The sequence below is a fragment of the Vidua macroura genome, chromosome 6, assembly GCF_024509145.1.
Source record: "Vidua macroura isolate BioBank_ID:100142 chromosome 6, ASM2450914v1, whole genome shotgun sequence".
Taxonomy (NCBI): domain Eukaryota; kingdom Metazoa; phylum Chordata; class Aves; order Passeriformes; family Viduidae; genus Vidua; species Vidua macroura.
Window position 1 is genome coordinate 33,745,787 of NC_071576.1, and position 22,854 is coordinate 33,768,640.

At 46.7% G+C, this 22,854-nt stretch overlaps 1 protein-coding gene across 5 annotated transcripts in view; it reads right to left on the reverse strand.

Moving 5' to 3' along the window:
- The window catches only part of ACTN1 (actinin alpha 1), an 86,982-nt gene extending 83,390 nt beyond the window's left edge, over window positions 1-3,592 (reverse strand). For all 5 annotated transcript variants that reach the window (XM_053979792.1, XM_053979790.1, XM_053979791.1 and 2 more), the window contains exon 1: window positions 3,379-3,592. In XM_053979792.1, the coding sequence (XP_053835767.1) occupies window positions 3,379-3,483 (105 nt within the window). In that variant the 5' untranslated portion in view covers window positions 3,484-3,592. The remainder of the gene's footprint in view (window positions 1-3,378) is intronic.
- Window positions 3,593-22,854: the final 19,262 nt, after the last annotated feature.

The window sequence follows — 22,854 nt, forward strand, 5'->3', positions numbered from 1 at the left end:
GGCAGAGGGGAAAAAAAAAGACTGTTAGAAGAAACTGCTGAGATTAGTTCAACAGTTCAAACTACTGAGATGTAGTTCAAACTACTGAGATGTAGTTCAAAGGAGAAAGCATTTTAATCCCCAGAACAGACCCCCTGCTCCTGCACAAAAGATTGTGCAGAGGCTTATATCAGGTGAAAAGTAGCTGAATTTGTTCAGCACTTTTTTTTTTTTTTTTTTTTTGCTGCTCAAGAATAGCAATGCTGTGATGAGCTGTTTAAAACCTCTTAGAGAGTCACTTCTGATAGACATGAAAAAACTGGCTTCACGTGGAAAGCTGCTTTCCGCCCAGGAACTGTCACTTTATACCTACATTGTAAAACAGCAGCCTCCCAGGAAGGGGCAGGTAGGAAGAGGTGTGAAACCAGTGGTTCTCCTCTGTATCATATTCAAGAGGCCAACTTTCACCCTCCAAATATGAAACTCATTCTGCAGTTTGCCTATTTATCCATTTCAAAGCACCATTCCAGACAGCAAAGGTTGTAACATCTGTCTCAGCACAGGTAGGAAATTTGCAAATCAGCTCCCAAAAGCTCAGCAAACTTGTCCTTATAATGCTCCTGTGGAAGACATTACTAAAATTCAGTAATCTTCCCACTTTTGATGTCTGCTGTGAGTTCTGCTGAGCCCGTGCAGCCAGGCGAAGGGGAGCTGGACTTAATTCACATTTGAGTAACATTACTAGACTGCTCACTTCCCAAGTCTCAATGAGTCCCAGCTGCACAAAACCTGGCAGGACAGCAATGTGGCACAGCTATCCCAGCCTACAGAGCCTTCCTGAGCCAGGACATGAGGGGCTGGAAACAGCTGGCAAGACACAGACACTCCTTGCACAGACATTTGCTTGTTGCATTACTGGCCGTGCCACCACTTTAGACATGCTGTCCTCACGCCCAGAGAGGGCCCAAGAAGTAAAGTTTAAGTCTGCCTCACCAGCTGGCCTCAGTGGTATAAATAAAAATGACGATAATTCAATAGTACTTAAACCAGACTCAGGTAAAGAAAAGCCTAAAATATGTGAGTCAACAAGAAAAGACTGAGCCTGAAAAGAATCTACAGGAATATTTGGCATCAATCTCTCCTATTAATCTCAGTAAGGTATTAACTAACATGTACTGTACTGAACATTTAACTTTAATTAATGCAGTGATTTAATTTCACAGGTAAGAAGGACCAACAGTTTTACTACACCACACTTTTTGTTTGGTAGATACTGTTACCTCCTTACATCTGAAGGAAGCAAGCCCCAAGACCCCAACAGCACTGCTGGTCACATTCAGACCCCCAGAAGTCCCTGTACAGCCTGCCCTGGCTGGGGTCCAAACACCAATCCCTCTGAGAGGGTATTAGCCGGATGGTCTGCAACTGGGAAGAGCCATCACTCCCAGACCTGATCCTCCTAACTACAGACTCCAGAGGGGTGGGTCACCAGAAAACTTTGAGCTTGCACCCCCCTGCAGAAGGGAACAGCTTCAGCTGTTCATCAGCAGAAAGAGAAATAATAAAGTGATCCCACCACCAGCAACAGACATTTAACTATATAGACTCCTCCAGTTCAGCAAGCTGGAGAGTGACTCCCACCACATCAAGTTCAACTGGTAGCTGTTGATCAGCACAAGAAGTTGGCTTTCATTACTTAAAACTCCCTCTTGGCTTCTTCCCTCTGCACAAGTAACCCACGTTAACAGAACAGCTCTCTGTCACCCTCTTGTGATAGGACTAAGAGGTCTTAAAATCTCCTGGAAGGAGGTAATACTAAAAGAATATGACATTTACAGCATGTACAACAGCCTTGGGTTTAAGACGTTTGAGTCCAAAGGTTCCACTCCTGCTTCTGACAACCAAACCAGTGTCCCCCTACATATAAAATATTTTACCTCACCCAGCACCATAAAAGGCAAAAAAAAAACCCTACAGCATAACAATCATTTCCCTTCACAGCCTGTCAGCAAGGCTGGCGATCTTGCTGTGGGCCCCAGTAGCTGTTTCTAGATGTATAGGCCAGATATAGGCATAGGACTGGAAACAGAGATTGTGGCCAGGCAGATCTTTTGAAAAGGAAGAAACTTCCCCCCTCAAAGGAATAGTGCTCTGAGTTCCAATAAACCATGCACCACTCACAGCCCAGACCAAGACTTCATTCCTCACTTTTCCTTTGCTGAAATATAACCTCACACACCATGAACTCTTTCTCCAGTAAATGCCCTTGTTTGTATACTTTAGTTCTCGTGCTGTCTACTCTCAGCACTCAAGTTCCTGAGCAAGGAAACCACTGACAGCAGCTCTAGAGCTATCACCTTCAATTAACTCATCAGACTCCAGGGGAAAAACTTCTCAGTGGCACCATTTCAGACAGCTCTGAACAGGAAAACCTGAAAACCTTTGATCTGGAAGTGGAGGAGGGGAAGAGGAGAAGAGTTAAAGAGGAATAATCATCTTCTCACTGTTGTGCTCTCCTTCCCGACTGTTCCCAGCTTTCTACAGAAAGCCCCAAACCTCAGGCTACAATATATATGTTAATATATAAATCGTGCATAAAAAAGCACTAACATCCCCCTCTCAGGGAAGGTCGGGGATTCTTCTGCCTGCTCCCAGCAAGGGGAGAGCAAAGCATGATCCAAACCACGAGCCAGTGACTGGCTGCGAAGCCAGCGGGAGCCTGCTGCACCCCGAAGTGCCCCTGCTATGCCAGCATCAGTGTTGTTCCAAATTCTGCTCTACTCCTGTCTGACGGAGTGACTAAAACGGAAATGTTTCGGGGATTAGGATTCCTGAGTGATCTAATACAGGATGCTTTTGGTTTAAAGGAGGAGGGGGGAAAAAAAAATATAACTAGCTAGCAGCGAGGCTGGAGCTCCTCCTGAGCTCCCCTCCCCATCGCCACCCTTTCGGTTTAAAAAGGGGCCGAATGTTACCATTTTTGGACATGAGCTCGGCGCAAGCCCTGCCCAAAACCACACCATTCAAACCAGCAGCCAGTTACTGTCCCGCCGCCGGCCGGCGGGGCCGGGGCACGGGCGGCGGCGGGGGTGCGGGGGGGATGCGGAGGGGCCCCGCCGCCGCCCTGGCTCCGCCCGGGCGCACCTGCGGGCCGGGAGCCCGCGACCCGGCCGACGTCTGCTGCTGCGGGGGGACCCGCCGCGGCACCTCCCTCCCCGCCCCGCCATCACCTGCCCGCCCCCGCGTCCCCGCCGCCTCGCCCCGCCACGCCGCGCAGCGCAGCGCCAGCCCCCGGCCGGGCGCGCACCGGCCCCGCCGCAGCGGTGGAGGGGGCGGCGGGGCCAGGTCCCGGCAGCCCCACGGGATGTACGCCAGGAGAGAGGACGGGGATGCGCCCACCTTCCTCTGCTGCTTCTCCCAAGCTGGGTCGAGGAGCAGGTCCCGGTCCCAGTCCTCCTCCGGCTGCATGTAGTCATTGGTCTGCTGCGGGTCGTAGTGATCCATGGCTGCGGCCGCTGCTGCCCGTCGCGTCGCGTCCCGCCGGTGCCGCTGCCCGCTGTGTCCGTCCCGGCCCCGCGGCCGCTCAGCCCGAGCGCGCGGCGGCGGCGCCCGCTCCCACCTCTCTGCCTCGGCCGCGCGCAGCGCCGCGGGGGCGGGACGCCCCGCCCACCACCCGCCTCCGCGCCTCTCATTGGCCGCCATCCGCGCGGCCGAGCTCCGGCCCCCCGAGTGTCAGCTCCTGTTTCATTGGTCGCCGCGGACGTCCGTCACAAGATCCGTGTGCCGTGATAGGCAGTTTGCGGCAGCCCCGCCCCACTCGCGGCCCTGCCCGGCACCTCCCCGGCGCGAGGCGGAGGCCGCGCGATGTGATGCGGGGACGCTCCGCGCCGCTGTGGGGGCATTTGTGTTTCGAGGACTCCGCGGCTGGATGGGGCGCGGGAGCCTGTACTGGGGCGTCCTCACCGGCGGATCCGGACAGCATTTTGTCACAGAATACTCTTGAGTTGGAAGAGATCCACAAGGATCATCGAGTCCAACTCCTGGCCCCGTACAGGACACCCCAGGAGTCACACCCTGTGCCTGAGAGCATTGCCCAAACGCTGCTTGGACTCTGTCACATTTAGTGCTGTGGCCTCTTCCCTGGGGAGCCTTTTCCAGTGCCCAACCACCCTCTGGGTGAAGAACCCTTTCCTGATATGCAATGTAAACTTTCCCTGGTACAACTTCAGGTGCATCAAATCCTGTCTGTCACTGTGGGGATGTTTTTGTGTGGCACAGCTGGTGCCCATCCTGCCGGCCCCGACGTGAGCGCTCAGTCACAGCCCCACAGTCCTGCTGCTCGACTCAAAACACAGCTTTGTGGGGTTGTGCAGGAGTGCCTGCACCTAGGATGCCGAAAGAAAGGGCTGTGTTATCCTGTTCCTGACCGGTAGCCGCTGGTCGAGGCTGGGATTGCCAGCACTGGCAGCCAGAGTCCTCACGGCCGGAGGTGTGCGCTGCTGCAGCCGTGGGGCATCCAGTGCCGCGCCAGGGCCTCCAGACGCTTCTGCTGCTGTCTGCCCACAAATATCCTGTTTGACAGGAAAACGCTAAACTAAAGTGCGTTTGGCATCGAGCAGCTTCCTAGAAGGAAACACAACGCGTTAAGGAGTGTACCAACACGCAAATACTTGACACGGCCTTCCGTCAGTTAAACAAGTAGAGGGGGAAAAGGACAGCAGCATTGTTTGTTCCTCCTGGTAGTCTCGCTGAGAAGCACTATGGCATCTCTCACAAAAGTGAGAGGAAGCCCAAGAAAACGCCGTTGCACAGCACCGTGCAGGGCAGAGTAAGCTTGTGTCCCAATTCCTCTGATACAGAGGAAGCAGAGAGTTTGGAGCCCAGGAATGTGAGAGAGGAGGTAGCTGAGAATGGACTAGAAAGATGTTGCAAAGCACCAGGTTGAATTGAGCTGAAATGTTCCACATCAAGCTAGATTTAGCCCTAAATTACAGCAATGAGCTCCACTTGCAAAAAAAAAAAAAAAAAAAAAAAAAAAAAAAAAAAAAAAAAAAAAAAAAGGGAATTTTTTTTTCTGCTTCTTAAGAAACATTGGAGGTGAAATTGGATATATTTACTTCTTGGCATAAATAACTGTGCAGTCTATAATGAACAGAGATGTATGGTATAATGGTACTCTGTCTTCATGTGTTATATGATGTTCCTTTATGTACACTTGCAGATGTCAAAACCACAAATATAATTATCAGAATTATAATGGTTCTGCACCATTCAGAGACTTGTATTCACTACCATGCATCACTCAAGATGAAGAAGGATTATTTTAATATGTAAGTATAGTAACATTAATAATTTTGAGGAGGAAGGGCAAATTTTTATTTCTTACAACCATTCAATGAATCCCCAGTAACAGAAATTCTGAACCAACAGCTATAGCCTGATCACATGACAGAGAAACAACAAAGACATCTAACAGTTTTGTACCTTCTGATTTTTATTATTTATGAAGATACTTTCCACCTGAGAAATCTGGATGAGTATGGGAAATGGTAGAGATCTGGGGAGAAAAAGGAGGAGGGAAACAAACACATTCCTTGAGAGAAGTTTTAAGCTTTGTATTTTAAGGCAGGGGTCCTACTTGCTTTACCACCCCTATATTTTAAAAGCCCATTATTGAAAGCCACTTTTCAGACCTTCACAAATATGGTGAGAAGTCTCAACTGTCTTTTAGTTAATGAGGATTCTCAGCATTTCCCAGGATATGCTCAGCACCATGGAGGTCCAAGGCCTGAGACACGCAGTGGGTTTCTGTGAGGCTGAATCTTCTAGATGCTGCCTCTTTGGTTACTTGGAGTTGAGTTGCAAAGCAACTGTCCCCATACTCATAAAGTTACTATTCTTACCTGTGTAAAATACACCCAGTGATCTCTTACAGAGTCTAATGATACTATAAATAGAAAACTGTTTTTAGTTGCCAGTATCCTCTTCATGTACCTATTTCTTCTTGCACAGGGCAAAGGATGGATTAGACAATTTAATAGAAAACGTAAGTGCAATAAACTGTTAAAAATCAAGAACTAGTGTGAGGTTTCTAGTGTATTAAAGCCTCTCGCCTAATTGTCTCTAACACTTGGATTTCTAACTTCATCATCCTTGCTTCTCAAAATTCTTTCTTGGATTTCTGGGAAATATCTTAGTTTTTCACTCCTAAGTCCATCCCAACTACTAGCTTTTTACAAACTCCTTAACAAAAGGAAATGAGTGTTCTTGGCCAGTTTTATGAACTTACAAGCAATAGTGAGAGGGGGAAAAAAGACTTTCCAAACTTGGAATAGCTCCTGGATCCACTTGACCTTTGCCCTTGCAAAGAGTAGTACCAGCACCATGAAGGGGAAGAGACAAGCTTGCAATGGGAGAGGGAAGCACAGCAGCAAAGGAGCTACAGAGCCCAGTGCTACTGATGGGAGAGGCGCCTCTAACCCCACCAGTACTGTGGTCTTCCTTACTTCCTTTCACTTCTCCTAGAGTTCTCTTCTCTGTACAAGATTGCTGCTGATTTCCATGGGCATTATTCCAACCCTGCTGGACCAAGTGGGTCTCCAGTAAAGTCTTTCTGATCCAATGAAGGGAGAGTGGGCTTTCTGCAGGGCAGGGGACAGAGTCACCATGAGAACAGCTGGACGTACATCCTACTTCTTCAGCCTGCAACAGATGAAAACAGGAACAAGCCCGAAGGCATTAGGGTATTTCTGGTTACTGTTTGCTGCTCATTCTCTTTGTGCTTTGCATATTAGCTACAGGTCACGAGCCTCTCTGGGGACATATCTGTTTTCTTGCCAAGAACATCCATAAGCTTCTGTAATGAGGCCCGGCAGGTGAGCTCAGTCACTGTACAACTGTGAACAAGGCTGTGGTGGAATGGCCCTTGACTTTTGTTTTGGGAAGTCTCACAGCCAAGTTTCAGCACTTATATTCTGCAGATGCACAAAAACTTTGTTGCTCAGAGATTTGGCACTTAAATTTGAACTGTATGTTGGGCTGTCACAGTAGAGAATTCACAAAAGTTAAATTCTTTTTCCTAATTTCTGTCACCAGTTCAGGACAGACCACCAGTAAGAGCTCAGGCCCTGGAAAATGCAGGCATTAATTTGGTTGAGCTCAGTGGGGTATATCATGTTTCATGGAGTCTAGGGAGAAATGGGCTTGGGCCCAGGGATTGGGTAGAATTTACATTTTTAAGAAGTGCCATGGAATAACTGCCATGGTCATCCAGGGATAGGTGGGAAAAAAAAGAAACAACCAAGGTAGAAACAGTGTGTTTGGACAAAAGAAAAAAGAGGTACAAATGAAGCTCCTAAGTACAAAACATTTTCTTCAAGGGTCCTTCAGGGCCTCTTCACCCAAGTTCTTCTTCTACTAGGATCCTACCATCTTTACTTCCCCACCCAATTATCTGATCTTCCAAAATTGGCTCCTCAGTCCTTCACCCTAAACTGCGAGATTGTGCAAGTACCTAAAGAGGATGTTATCTCCTCCTTCTCTGACTAGAGGTCAATCACACTTGTTCAGAGCATGAACTTTAAAACCAGTGACTTACAGAGCAGCTTTCATATATATTTGCTAATTTATATTTCATATATATTTGCTAATATTGTTTGATGGTAAATTTGTGAAAGTGATTTTTTTCCCTTTAAAAATCCTGATTTTACTTTTCTAGCAGAGTATACCCTAGATTGTTCCCTTTGCTTTCACAGTGTCACTTAAACAACAATAGAATCAGGAATTACACCTCTAGTCCGATATTCCTGTTATCACATACCCCTATCTACTTTCATCCTTCAAGGACTACTTGACCAACATTGCCCATATAATGCCCCCTTTGCTCCCTCACTTTATCCCTGAAGGGAAAGATGTTTGCTGCTCAGAAGTGCACAGGAGCATCACGCAAAGCAACTTGGGCTTTGGTGAGCTCATTCTGCAGAGGGTTATAGGGAGTAAAACCATCCAGTGGCACTGACAGAGTCGTGTTAGATGCCCATGAAACACATTGTACAGTGAAATGACCACCTCATTGGGGTTACCATCCTTATTCTATGACATGGGCATAGAGACCTTCAGTCACCCATGGTTAGTACTTCTCATGTTTTGCCTGCAAGTTGCCCTTTACTAAGGGGCAGGTCTTTGTAGGCTTTTTTTGCTCTGTCTTTTTGTTTTTTTGTGTCAGTCTTTAAAGGGCATTCTATTTCACAGTGCTGACACAGTACTGTCCCAAACAATAAAGAAACTCAGGAACCAGAGAAGATAAAGATAATAACATTTTCCATGTTCCTACAAGAGACAGGGAATAGATTAAAGTTTAGAAGAGAGCACATTTCAAACTGGACACCATAATTACACAAATCCCTGACAACTGGTGTATCCACCTACAAACCAAAGGCTTGATCCAGGCCATGCTCAGTGCCATCTCTCCTGGTGGAAACGGAGGAAGATGCTGCTCTGAGGCACAGGGGAAGCCATGGTGCAGCAGCTGCTGCCGAAGCTACACACCTCCATGAGCAGAGCTCTGAAAGGCAAAGCCAAATAGTGCCTTCTACATGGCAGCAAGAAGGCAGGAGAACCTGCTTACCTCTGGAGACTGCAAATGAAATACAGGATAGCTCATTCCTGTTGCCACCAAGAGGGAGACTCGGGTTTGAGTCTCTTGTTCTCACTTTCTGATTGCACAGAGCTTGCCTGATAATGCACCCATGTCTTAAAGAGGCAAGAGGCAGAATTTATTGTTTCTCTCACTTCCCAGGCGCCGAAACTGACCATGGAAAAAGTAAACGTTTGGAGGTAAATGTTGTGATTTTTTTTCTGGAAAGGGAACAGCTGCAACACGGTAGGAGAATAGCAAGCACAACACAGTCTCTTTCCGGCTCCACCCTTGCCTTCACAGAAAATCTTTCCTTATGCGAGAGTCACTGAGCTCCCAGACCTATCATTATTTAGCTCCAGCTTAAAAACTTCACTTAAAATCCATTCACGTTGATGTTCTCCATAGTTGCAAGTCTACTATTTGTAGTACAGTGCTTGAAAAAAAAAAAAAACCATCCCAAAAGAAGCATTCCTGCAGGAAGATCTGCAGGATACTGCCACAGAAATGCATTGCCAGAGTATTCAAAGCTGTGGTCACAAAGCCCCATCATCCCTGACAGGTTGCTGGTGTAAGACCTGACCATGCATGAAGTTCACTTACTCATAATTTTTGCTCCATGAATGATGCAGGCCTGGGATAATCCTGTAGGGGAAACCATGGAGGGTGATGGATGGAAGAAATTTGATTAATGCAAAATGTGATACAAGCGGCCAGGCACATACTGCAGTCTTAAATTCTTTGTGGAGAAGTGCATGGTGTGAGAGTTGAGGCTATGTGAGTTACATATGCAGAGCAAACACAGAAGAGCACACATCAACAGATCTGGAGCAGACTGTACTGTCAGCAGCCAGGGAATGCTGTGCAATTGCAGCGGCATGGCAAGGCACGAGTGCTATGCAGGCAGATGGTAATGCCAGAGCTGCAGCTGTCTCAGGCCTTTCCCCAGGAAATCCATGTCCAGAAGTGCATGTAAAAGCAGTGTAATTTGTAGAACACGAAAAGCAAACGTTCTGTCCCCTCAGCATTTGTGAGGCTGTGGATGGAGTCCTGTGTCTAGCTCTGGGTGCCAGTTTTTAAGACAGATACACATCAGTTGGAGAGAGTCCAAAGGAGAAGTAATAAGAAGGCTCAGAGGCCTAGAAAACCTGACCTTTGAGAGAAGACTGGAAGAAGCAGGCTTTGTTTAGTCTAGGGAAGAAAAAAATTTAAGTGACACACAGTACCAGTCCTCAAATACATAAAAGTTTACTGCAAAGAGTAACACATAACATCATTTGTCGTGGCCACTGGTGAATCTGTGAACAGTCAGGATAGCAAAGAACCTGAGGACGCCACCAAAGGAAGCTGCTGAATTTCCAGTGCTGGAGATTTTAAAGAAAAAGTAGGACAGTTATAAGAAAGGCCAAACTTTAGGGACAATCAACCCCACCATGAGCTTGGAAGGTGAACCCTCCAACTTGGTCTCATACTGTGCAATATCATCAGCTTCAGAGGTTAAGTCAGTACCATGAAGCACCATGATTGTCAAGAGACTAATGATTGAAGAAAAGTCTTTACAACTGCAGGAAATTAAAAATGTAAAATCAGACATATGGAACCTGACCTAGACAGTCTCATCAGACACCCGTGTGTAAAGCACACTGCAGCACAACTGCTGCAGGATCTTGACTCAGCTAAGAGAGATGAGTAAGGTGAAAGGGGCTATGGGAAAAATGTATATATACACTTTCATGGACAACAACTACTTTAAATTCACTTCCAGCTACCTCATAAAGGAAGTGGCAGTTCTCTGTGGGAGCAACTCTGCACAGCTACTGGAGATCAAATTGTGCAGTGCAAAGTTACCTCTTGTATCAGAAAGCTTCTTGTTTGGAAAGCCGCAGAGAACCTCATACCTTTGCATTTGCAGTGGCTCCACTTTGAGGAAGGTGACAGTTGTGGAGCAGTATGCCCAGTGCTGTAAGACAAGCGAGGACGATGCCGCTGGGCAGCACCAACAGCATACAGCAGGGGCAGCCACTCAGTAGGCAAACTAGGTGAGCTGCTTCCCCAGCTTCCTTTAATCTATTCTCTAAGAGGAGGCTCCAAACCAGCTGTGCAAGCCCTGCACTCCCCTGTAGTGCTTTGACTCTCTGAGCCATGACTACTCATTTGTGCCTTCCCTGCAAACCTCTCATAAAATTAACTTTGATACACAGCAAGTAAAGAGGGATGTGAGAAATGCAGACAGTGGCACTTTCAGACTGAAGCAAGGAGGCTCTTGGGGCAGCCCAGGCACCACCTCATTTGGACTGGGTTGCTGCCCATGTGCATGTTCCACCTGTGCTCTCTGTGGCTGTAGCCCAGTAGTCAGGGCCAGAGGTCATCTTTACCATTTAGAGTTTGTTCCATAAACAGGTCTTCTCCCATCCCTAGGGGCCCTTCCCAGGGCATCCTGGCTCTCCATTTATATATTCTACTTTTTAATTTTTTTTTCCTGTGAGAAAGCCTAAGCTATTTCTTCAATAGCAGAGAGGGAGATGAAGAGGCTGAGGAGTAATAAATAATATAGAGTGGTGCAGCAGACCTCACATTAAGCCTGAAGTCCACATGTTAAGAGATCAGACTCTCATATATTTTGTTGGACCAACAAATTAACCCCAGTGAATTGGGACATGTTTCTTTCACGCCTTTTTAAAAATTATTTATTTATTTATTTATTTAATATTTTTTACAGGGCAGGCATCAAGCAGAGGCCTTCCCTGTAGTTGTGCTCCTGTCCCAGGAAGGACAGGTGCAGTTCCATGTGGGATGCCTGGGAATCAAACTGTAGGCTTTTTACATGACAGCTTTAAGCAGGGCTCAGTGTGGCTGCTGTGCAGCCCAGCAGTCGGTGACCCTCACTGGGTCCCCTGGATGAGTGATGCACACAAGCCGGATCACGGCAGCGCGGCGGGGCTGGACGCCCCTCTGATCACTGTCTCTCCCCGGCCGCAGCGGTGGCTGGTGCTTGTGTAGGCACAAAAGCCGAGGGTCCCTGGTGGGCCATGCCACTGCCCCCGCCAGGTTTTCCCACCCTGGGCTATGCCTGGCCCCGCGGCGTCGGCCGGGAGCGTGAAGGTTTCCACAGCCACCTGCGGTCAGGCTGGTTCCCGCGGGCCGGCTCGCCGCTCTGCAGGAGAGGCGGCACCCGTCCAGCCTTGTGAGGAGCGGCGGCGGGGCCGATGCCGTCCCGCCGGCCGAGGGAAGCCCGGCTCCGCCGCCGGGGCTGCGGGCTCCCCGGAGCAGCTCCTCCCGCTGCCGCTGCAGCGCCCGGCTCCGCCTCCCGAGCCGGGGCGGAGGCCCTCGGGGCCTAAGCTCTGAAATGGAGTGCCAAACCCCAACTGTGTGCAGGAGGGAGAAACGTCGAATGGGGAATTTGGGGCTGGGCTCGTTGCTTCAGACGTGCGCTGTTTAAATTACTGTCTAGGTAAAGATGTGGTGCTTTATATTGCCTTCTACGATATAGGCAGAAATCAGTGGTGCTCTCCTCTGTGGAAAGCAAAAGCTGCCCTAACAGCTTCCCTGTGTCTTTCCCTTTCTGAAGAAGGAGAGCCGCTTGTTAACATGAAGGAAGATGTGTTTTTTTCCTTGTGTTCTGGCCAACAGCAACCTCACCATCCCTGTTCCTGTCCAAAAATACCCTGAACATTCCTACCCCATCCTCCTCACAGGGTAGTAGATGTGGTTTCAGCACTCTCAACTGGCTGGGAGGCAGCCTCCACAGCAACAGCAGCCTGGCCTCTGACCCTACACATTTAGTGAAAGCAGTGCTGTAGGAGAGCTTGACAGCTTTGGGGTGAAGTAGGAGCCTCATCATAGGCAGAATGGTTCTGGCCTTGGGGCTGACACAGTGGGGCCTACTCCTACTTGGACCCACTTGGGAAGAGGTGGTTTCAGTCCTGGCACACGCCTAGTACATCTCCTCTGACAGGGAATCACTGGCCCTGTCTCATCTGTCCCACATAAGCCTTAACTCAAAACACACTGGATGGCAAACACCTGCTTTTATTCAATCTGCAAAGAAGAGTTGGAATCCATATTAATGCAAATTGCCAGAGAGAGGCTAAAGGCTGAAGTGTTATCTCCCCATCCCAAGTAGCAATATGCTACCTCATGGCAGTCATATCTTCCAGAGGAATGAACCTTACAAAGAGAGGTGGCAGCTGGCTGTCATTTGGAAGAACGGGGTCAGTCTCACCCACAGAAGCAGCCCTGTGGCTGTTGTGCATCCAGTATTTTTCCACTCAGTGAAGGCCATTTCTCCAGCTAAGATGCTTGTTACCATGGTCTCCTTCTCCATCTTAGCTTTATCTTTGGTGATATGCAGCCTGGGATATCTTGCTTATAGCCACAGGTCTGAGAAGCTGATCCCAAGCAGTCACCACTGCCTCAAAGTTGTTGGACAAGATGTAAGGTCTTTTCCCCATCTGGGGAAAAGAGAGATGACAAGAATGAGCCACAAGTCAGTGTGCTGGACTCTTTCTCTCGATTACTTCATCTCTGACTTTAAAAAAAAAATTCTTCATCTCACAGGGTTTTTTTTACTGCAGTAATTCCTGTGATATCTGAGGTTGCAGATATTGGGAAATATAGTCAGAGACAGCAGAAGGCATCCCATTGTTGGTGGCAGTGCACAGACCATGGGGCAGAAAAAATCAAGGATTTTTCTCTTGCCATAATCATTATGCAGGTTATGCACATTGTACCCGAATGGTTATGGAGAAGCTGAGCTAATGAAGCATGAGCCTCAGAAAACTTCCTTGTACTGTTGTGGTACAGCTGCTCTTTAATCTCTCTTGTAAGGTTGAGCTGAAAAAAATGCCTTTCAGATACTGAATCAGCCAGGACTTTGAAAAATAGTGATGAACAAAAATGCCTGGGAAGAAAAAGAAAGTGACGTGGTCTTACTATAAGAGTTGGCAGCTCTGGGGCTGAGTTTTTGGCACTGTCCTGTTCCTCTGAATGTCCCTCTGACACCTGACATCTCTGGACCACACTGTTCACAACACTGCAGTCTAGCAGACTAGGAATTCGAAATGCCAAGATAGTGAGATTTTGTGAAATATCTTGGCTATTTCTTATGAAGTCCCATTCCATATCCTCCATTTGTATGAGTGAACTTAGACAATTCTCAAGATAAGCCCCAGGCAAGAGCCCTATATTATAATCTTTCTTTATAGCAACACCCACATTAAAGAAAAAGCCTTGTGGCATAGTCTACCTGTCTGTGTATAAAGGTGGTTTGCTCCTTTTAGAATGGTAAGTATTTTCTGAAGGCAAAAATGTGAAAAAAATTAAGAGAGCTGCAAATTGTGTGAAACAAACTGACAATATTTGTATGGGAAATACAGTGAAATATATTATTTTCTACTACAAATCATTACAACTACTGATATGCACAGTACTAATGGTCATAGCCATCTCAAGTATAGAGCCAGAAATATGCTCTATGAGAAACATTTCTAGTTCCCTGCTGATAGACCTCTACCTACAGTTAATGAAGCATAATTTAATCCCTGTTTCTTTCAGACCCAAGCTACATATGTGCACCTCAGGTACCTCAAGTATGTGGTACCCTGAAGAATAATGGAAATCAAAACCAAAAAGGTGTGCATATTTGGCTAACACAATGGAACTAACATGCAAATTACACTTTTGCAAAGCTTTTCCAAGGCAGTGCCAAATTCAGCCCTAGCACTACACAAATATATATCAACTTGGTTGATGGGGGGGTTTATTGAAGAGTTACGGTTAAATCCTGTTCTGACAGCACCTTGTTGTGGTATCCTGTGACAGGACAGAAGATAAAATTTGGGAAAAAATTTCATCATATGTGTGCATAGACTCTGTTCCACATACTCATAATTTCTGGAACATACTGCTTTGGGGTTAATAATCTGGGATCTTTATTCAAGAATGATTTTCTGCTAACACAAAGAAAGTAACCAAACATCCCCCTGAATCCCTAAACTGTCATTCTTTGAAGGACAGACAATGTGACAAGCAAAAAGTACACAATTTATACAGTATAAAATCAATATAAGTATTTCTTCATCACCTGACTCAAGTAGGGCTCCATTTTGGACTTTGGAAATACCCAGGTCTCCCTTATGCTGAGTTCAGTTTAACATCATAGCACTCACTTCATTGAGGCCTAAGGTTATGGGAATACCACTTTATAACATGATTGAAGAGTGTCTGCTAATAGTAAAGCTGAGCAGAGCTCAGAGCATTGTATCATCTCTGTGCCCATACCCTCTGCCCAGGGGCTTAGGCTGGGGCTGTAGAGCTGGAACAGGCTGTATGCGTCTTGCTGAAAGGCATAAATAACTTCACTCCTTTCTGATTCTGTTTTATTACACCATGACATTAGCCACAAATTACATTGCTTTAGCTAAAAATAAATGTAAATATCAGGGCTTGTCTGCAGACATCTAGTCTCTTTGTGACTGGCACCTGAGATCCATACATATGAAAAACAAAGTGGAGAGCACAAGGCTCCCCATTTTCTCCATGCTTTTGTGGTTTATAGTCTATAGACATTTGTCAGCACTGTGCAATTGCTGAGTTTCCTGTCCAGGGCCAGTTTCCTTGTTTGCCCAGGGCTTTCAAATAGATCTGGGGAGAAAAAGTCCAACCCCTCCTGTATGATCACAACAGAGGAGAGGTGAGTCCCAGCCCAGCTGCACAGGTTATTTTGGGCCATGACCAAGGCTCAGGGCTCTGGCACTTCTTTTGGAGCACAGTGATGGCACAACATGTTTGCCAATGGCATCTGGTTTGGAATGAGTCCCTTGACCCTTATTATTTTGCAGCATGACCCATCTCAGGGCAGTTGCATCCCAGCCCTTGGGCACTCTCTGGGAGTGACTCCCATTTGCATCATAGCTTTTGCACACAAGGGAAAAAACCACAACTATATACAGCAGTAGTGGTAATTACAGCACGAGCAATAAAAAAAGGAGGGAGAAAGAAAGTCTGGGCCCCGTCCAAATTGTGTATGCCCAATACCAAAACTAGCATTACCTTGAACAGGACCGAGTGCTGGTTTCTTCCTGATTCCCAAATAAAGCTACAGAGGAGGCACACCTTGGATTTACAGCAATAGTTTCTCTTGTACCTGTTTATCTGCTTTGTTCATTTATCTGTGACTTAACATTCGTATTTCCAAAATCCAGCCCATCCAACAGGTTTCTGGGAGCATAGTCACAGTGTATTGCATACATCTAAAACACCCTGAGAGAAAAAAACCAGCTCCAAGAGCTTTTTAAACATCAATAGACTTCAGTTCTGCTGGAGCGTTGGTGGAAGAAATTAGAGATGGGTGCAAATGAATGAAAAATTCCTGCCACTGTTCTCCAGTCTGGTTCAGCAGAAGTACCAATCTCCTTGGAGCAAACTCATCCTTCCTGACAGCGGGTCCGTTTCCCCCTGGTCTCTGCCTGCACAAGCCAGAGACCTCCAGCCCTCCATGGTCACTGTTGATCTGACCACAGCCCAGAGCTGCATGTGTGAGCACCCCTTCACATTGGTACCATCCTCTTCTGTTAGGCCCATTCAGATCAGCCTAGTCCCAGTCTAGGTCTCTATTTTCAGATAAGCCTGGGATGGATGCTCTGAAGAAGGAACAGGGCCAGTATCTGCCTTCCAGCTTCCCTCTAAGAGCAGAAGCAGCATTCGCTCTACATGTATTCCCACTGAGAAAAATTCAGGCCTTGCATTTGAATGTATAGCTACAGACACATCTCTCACTCCTTCCAGCTCTGGTCGAAGTCTTGGAAAGAGCTACCACTGCACGGTGTAGCCTTCAGAGAGGACATGCATGTGCATGGACTGCCAGGTAGGAGGCACTCCCTGAACCTCTAGGCCAGGGGGTTGGCTGCTGGGGAGCTCCACACGAGGGACTGATGAAAAACAAAACCAGAAAACCACATTGAGTCCTGGGCTTGTAATTCAAAATGGAATTAAGATCTTGAATCTCACTCTGATTTACAGTCTGTGGAAGTTCAAGTCAAATTTTTGTGCAGGCCAGTAGAAGTCTGTCATTCTTGAGCACAGTCAGGAAATCCTGTTTGGAAGGGGCCCTGAGAGGACAGCTGGTCCAGCCACCAGCTCAGAGCAGGGCCAGTTTTCATCAGGCTACTCAGGCCAAAAAAAGCAGGATTCCACTAACTCTCTTTTTCATCCTATCTGCTGACTTGAGAGACTGGATTGTGTTTTTACCACATTTTAGTTACACTAGCAATAGCGAAACCACTGCAGCTCTGCCCAGCTGAGGAGTCAGGTTCTGTTTTGCTCTTTGCCCTGGTTTATATGAAAATGGCAATTGGTAAGAGCCCAAACTGTCCTCAGCTCCACCAGAACAATGGCCACTGTCCTGGAAAAAAGTAAATCATGCTGATCCCTGTTATGCTACTTCTAGTGGCCACATTGTCTTTGATAAAAATAACCCAGGGCTATTCTTTAAAAAAACATGGTCTGAGCTTCTCATGAAGGATGAGGCTTCTTGATAAAAAGCCATGCCTGAATAGCATTGCCTCACAGCACCACAACTACAGTACTGCTGGTGACCTCTTCTTGTGGTACCTGGGTTTTGCTTTGGAGATATCCTGGCCAAACAGAGTGTGTTGGGTCCATGCTTCCTGGGCACCAGGTGAGCATGTGGCCCTTCCCTCAGAGCCCTCTGGTTTCACCGGGAGTCCTGTGCCTTGTAACTGCTTTTTCTGGGGTCCACGGACTAGACAAGGGATGATTGATGTCTGGCTTTCCATCACACTGTGCTGAAAAGCAGCATTTCAGCCAAGCACTGAGACCAGGCAAAAGGAAACCTGGGGAAGGAGAGGCTGTAAAGAGGTAAAACACAAAATAGGCAGGAATTGTGGCATGAGGGATGGAAGCAAGAGGGTTTTGATGGCAAGATTAACTGGGGAGCATGCAGAGAGACACTGCCTAAAGTGACATGTCAAGAGAAGCTGAGGACCACACAGGCTTCTTACAATGGGACAAGATGTTTCTAGCTAGGCTTTGGAAACAGTGTGGAGGAAATAGATGGAATTTAACACCTGGCATGCTTACATTCTGTACCAACTCTTTGCTTTTAAAGGAGACAAACCATCTTAAAACAAGGTTTAAATGATTGGTAAACTTCCTGGCAAACTTTGTGGGTGTTGGGTAAGAGGTAAATGAATTGTTTTGATAGCACAGCATTTTCCCCCACTGTACTTTCAGAGGCATAGACAGTGCTACTCTTAGAAAAAATTGTATGAGGGAAATGACAACTGCTAGATTGAAAGGCTTATCTCAAAACCCTCCCTCACTTTCTCCCAGTTCATTGTCAAAGACAGGTCAAAAATAGAGATGGCACACTTGAGGGTCCTAAGGACTTTGAATTTTTTTCATTTTGTCATACAGCCGACAGATTCAAGCTTCCAGTCAATGATTTTTAAAATTGATATTGTATTCATGTCAGTATAATCCTCCAAGGCACAAAATGGGACACAGGCAAGCAGGCAGATTTCCAAACTGTCTGGCCCCTTTACATGATTTCCTCCTCGTAAGTCATCCTGTGTATTGTACCTCTGACTTGACATCTCCAGCTTCCTTTAGATAAGGGAGAAATTCTTCTTGTGTCACATGAACTTCTTCAGTTTATCTCCAGTTTCTCAGATAAAGGGTTCACGTGAAGCAATCCTTGCTGAGCTCACATTCCTATCTTCTAACAGCAGAACATGGAGCTTTCCCACCTTATAAGGATGGGTTCCACTGCGTGTTTGAAAGGTGCTGCAACTGCTTTAAAAGATTTAGCAGCCTGAGTATTACAGAAGAAAATGTACCTGGTACCTGCCCTTCTGGATTAGCCAGCAACCTGGCATTCCTGCGATGCTGTTCTGTGCGCCAGAGCAAAGACCATTTGGAAGGTCGTATTCCGTACTTTCTTGCAGACAGATTTTCGTCTGTCTTCCAGCACAAGCCGATGCTGGCTGCATTTAATGGAATAAGTCAGAAAATTTCTTCATTGATTCAGTAACTGCTTTCATAGATGGGAATTCAATTCCCTGAAGTCTGTTCTCCTCACTCCATGGTTGAACTCCAGGCTCTGAGTACATCTGCTACTGGTGCCTAAAAATCAAGCACATTAACGTGCTTCCATGTAGAAGAACCTCAAAGCATTTCCTTTTTACTACATGTAAAGAAAATTGGAATGTAAATGTATTAACACAATAAGCACTGGCATTTAAAATGAAGCAGAGAAACCAGATGCTCTGTCTCTTTCATTATGCAAAGAAAGAAGGAAGTGTCCCAAGGAACACCAAATGGCACCTGTTGTATGGAGGCCAGGCTGCCTATTCAGACTTTTATGCAAGAAAATGGACACTTTAAGATTTAACAAATATACAGTTCAGCCTTTTATTTTCTTTCATTTTTGTTTTCAGGCTACAAGTCCTTGTTCCACTCATAGTAAAAAAATATCTGTTTTGGAAGCCAAGGACTGGGGAGGAGGGGAGAGGCTCCCTCTTTGGCAGCTCATTTAAAATCCAGGCTGTGATGATGAGTGATGCACTACAGGCCATTTCATCACAGGTCATGCTGTTCTCACAAGGCTTCCTATTTATCACAAGCCTCCTTGCTCATGGAAAGGAAAGCTCAAGAGCAGAGCTGCACAGGGTGCCATGCTCCTCTTCACTCCTGGGCAGATGTGGGACTGTGTGGTGCTGTTCTGCAAGAACGCAGCTACTCTCTCCTTTCTTCCTCTCTGCGTTTTCCTTCTAGCTCCACTCATGCAAGATTTCTCAGTAGGACAGTCCTCAAGGGTTACACTGAGTGGTAGGGAGGCAGAAAGGTCATCTCTGGGTAGGTGCAAGGGCAGATCAGGAAAGTTGGAGATCAGTGTCCAACTCCAACTGCTTCAGCCAAAACTGATGCCAGAAGAAGAGTAGGTTATTTTTAATTAAACTAACAACAGAGAAGGACCCATGATATTGTTCTTGAATAGAAACTATTTAGAGGAATAAATCATCACCATGGAAACGGGGAGCTTTGCCAGAGCAAGGCAGGAAACGAAGCACAGAGAGAGACACCCAAGGAATTTTCAGCCATGATAACTGCAGCAACTGCTCTTTTTGGGGTTGCACCTTTGGTTTAGGGGACCCTAAGTTGCCTTCTTAATCTCATGGGGCACAGGGGAGTCAATCAACCTAGAAGCTTGTGGTGGGATGCAGTAGTTCTGCAAAGCTACCCACCAGCACCAGCACCACATATGCCTGAGGTGGAACATGAAGAAGAACAAAGCCTGCAAGAAGAGACTGCAAAACATCTTTGGGATGTAAAATTAACTACACAGGGATTAAACCAAAATGAATCCAGAGGGCTTGAAGCCTTGAAATGTTATCAGCTTGTCTGTTTCTCTAAGTCCTGATTAGATCCAAGTGCCAGTTCTTTATCTTGCAGTCCTAAAAGGCAAGGACTAGAGTTTAGCTGAAAGGCAACACAGCCTTCATCACATTTAATTTCTTATATCCCTCACACCTGTGCTACCACTACAGAGAAAAATGAACACCCCATTCTTGGCTGTTTGTGCTGTCAGAGAGGCTGACTCCTGAGTATACCTTTTCACTCAGTATGATTTTGTCAATTTTTGAGCCATTTCCATATTCAGGAGTCCAGCTTGGGCAGCTGTCATCTCCTCCATTGCATTTGAAACTGAGCAGGATATATGGGCAGCTGCTTCACGTTCTTTGTTGTGTGCCTCTTCAATGCAATTCCAACCATGAGTTGTAGGCAGAACCAAAATTAAAGGCACAAAAAAACACAGAAAAAAAAATCAGTTTGTATAAAACAATCTGGAGAAATTACAGCATCAGAACTCCAGGCAACACTGTTGTAGCCAGAAGGCTTAGGGAAGCCCAAAGGAGCACCACCACCACCAGCTCAAGAAGAACAAGCAGCCCTCATCCTTGCTTGATTGCAAGTACAATGATTATCCAGCCTCCTCGACACTTACCCTAATATTTCATGTTGTGACAAGAAACTCCATCAGTAGTGCATGAAAGCCAATATGCAGCAAGGACCCTGGCAACCTCAGAAGTGACCCTGGTTTAAATGGCAGTCATCTGCCTGTGAACCAGCCTGGAGGCTTGCTGCCACGAACAGGTGTCTGTAGACACTTCAAATCCATCATGAGCAGCAGCTTTCCGGTGTGATGAAAAAATGTTCTCTGCATACAACACATGGGATTTAATGCTGGTTCCACATCCCAGGACAAGGCCTTGGTAGTTTAGCCCTCCACGTGGACTGAAGCAAAGCTGGGGAACCTGCTGTATTGGAGGAATAGAGGGTTTGTTGTGGGCCTAAGTAGTGGGGGGTCCTTGAGTTCAGTGTCCTCCTTGGATGGGAGCAGCACCTTGGATGGGAGCAGCCTGAGACACATGGCACCAGAGCCTGTGCTGGGCCTCAGGCAGCGGGGCTGCACACCAGGCCAAGGCAGCAGCACACCAGACAGAGGCTAATATTACTCTTCCCAGAGGTTCAGTAGGTCACTGCTTCATCCTGTGAGCAACTCCAGATTTCAGGGCAGTGAGAGAATTGTTTACATTGGCTACTTGTATGAATGCTAAAAAAAAGAGGGTATTATGGGACTTCTGTTCTTTAATTCCAAAAAGAAATCAAACATGTCTAGACTGCTGTATGCATGTGGCTTTCCTCCAGGCTTCTCCCACCTGGAGCAATAAGCAAGCTGGAAATTCTCCATAAAAGAGTTTTCAACACCCATTTTTAAATGCTGTCACCCCAGGCATACTAACCAGTGTTGACCAGTCAAATTCTATTAGGAGGCAACATCACATAGAGAAAAAGTTTTCAGGCACAGGTCACAGAGATCCTCTGTGATTTCCTCACGCTCTTTCAGCTGAGGGAGACTGTGGAACCCGCTGGCAGCTCGCCCCGGCCAGAGTCCAGGCAGCGCAGGGGGATGTGCCTGCCTGCATTCCAGCAGCGAGGCTGTGGGAGCAGCAGCCACAGAGCCACCCCACGGGGCACACACTGCCCTCCTGCAGCCACAGCTCCATCCCCAGGGACTCATCCCCGCACCAGACCCTGTGAAACAGGGCTGCAGTTCAGCTGTGGGCTTTTGTTATTGGTGTTACCTGGTGAATTTGAAATTGCTGCTGACAAGAGGTGTCAGAGCTGGTTGTGGAGAAAGACATTTTCTCTTTAAGCAGGAATCTGCCCAGGTTCAGACTTTACTGATACCAGCTCACTGATGAGCCAGGATGGCAGAGGTGGGGGAGGACCAGCAGTCAGGGAATGGGTGCTCAGTCCTTGCAGATTATCTAGGCTGTCTTCCTTGACAAGGCTGATAGCCAGGGAGGTAGGAGGGCTGTGGAAAATGATTAGCAGAAGGGACAAGGGAATTACCATGTTTATTGAAGCCTGAGGTCTACCTTGTCTGGCAGCAGCCCCAGCACAGCAGTTCAGAGGGAAGTGGAGAATGGTGTAGTCAGGCAGATGTGAAACCATCACATACTGTAATTCAGTCTTGTCCTTCTGTGATGTTTCCTGAATCTCATAAACTCTCAAGCTACCATGACCTGTGTTGTATTCAATTTTCTTGCCTAAATTACCAGTCCCAGACTTTTCATTCTTTCCTCTCCTACTGAAGGCAAGATTCTTCTTAGCCCAGTGCTGTAGACATTTGTCCAGCAGAGACTGAAGTCAGACACCAAAGTACCTACAAACAGTCAGAGATGGGAACAACCATAGCAGCTGGCTTGGGAATGTCCCAGGACTCCAATCCCTCCTTTTTCTTAGCAGATCTACAGAACTACCTTTAACTGTTTTCCCTGCATGTCCTTGTTTACAAAGCTGTAACTCTTTGCCATCATCACCATTATCCAGACTTTCCACAGCTCCCAGGGACATGGATAGAGAGTTTAACTGCATGTGGAGAAGAGGCCCAGGGAAACAGGCAGTGTTTTTCACAGTTCTCTAGTCCAAAAAGAGGTCCAGATTGTAATTTTCTGGACATGATGCAATAGATAAATATTTGAGAGAGATTTCGAGAGATCTGCTCCCACAATGATGAAGAGCTTCTGAACTCAGACAGCAAATTTAGTCCCTGAATGAAATATTGCTTAGCACTGGTGGAATGTTACTACACAGCAGTGGGGTGTAAATAGATCTAGATCATCAGACAGGAATTTTTCTAAAGCTATAAAACT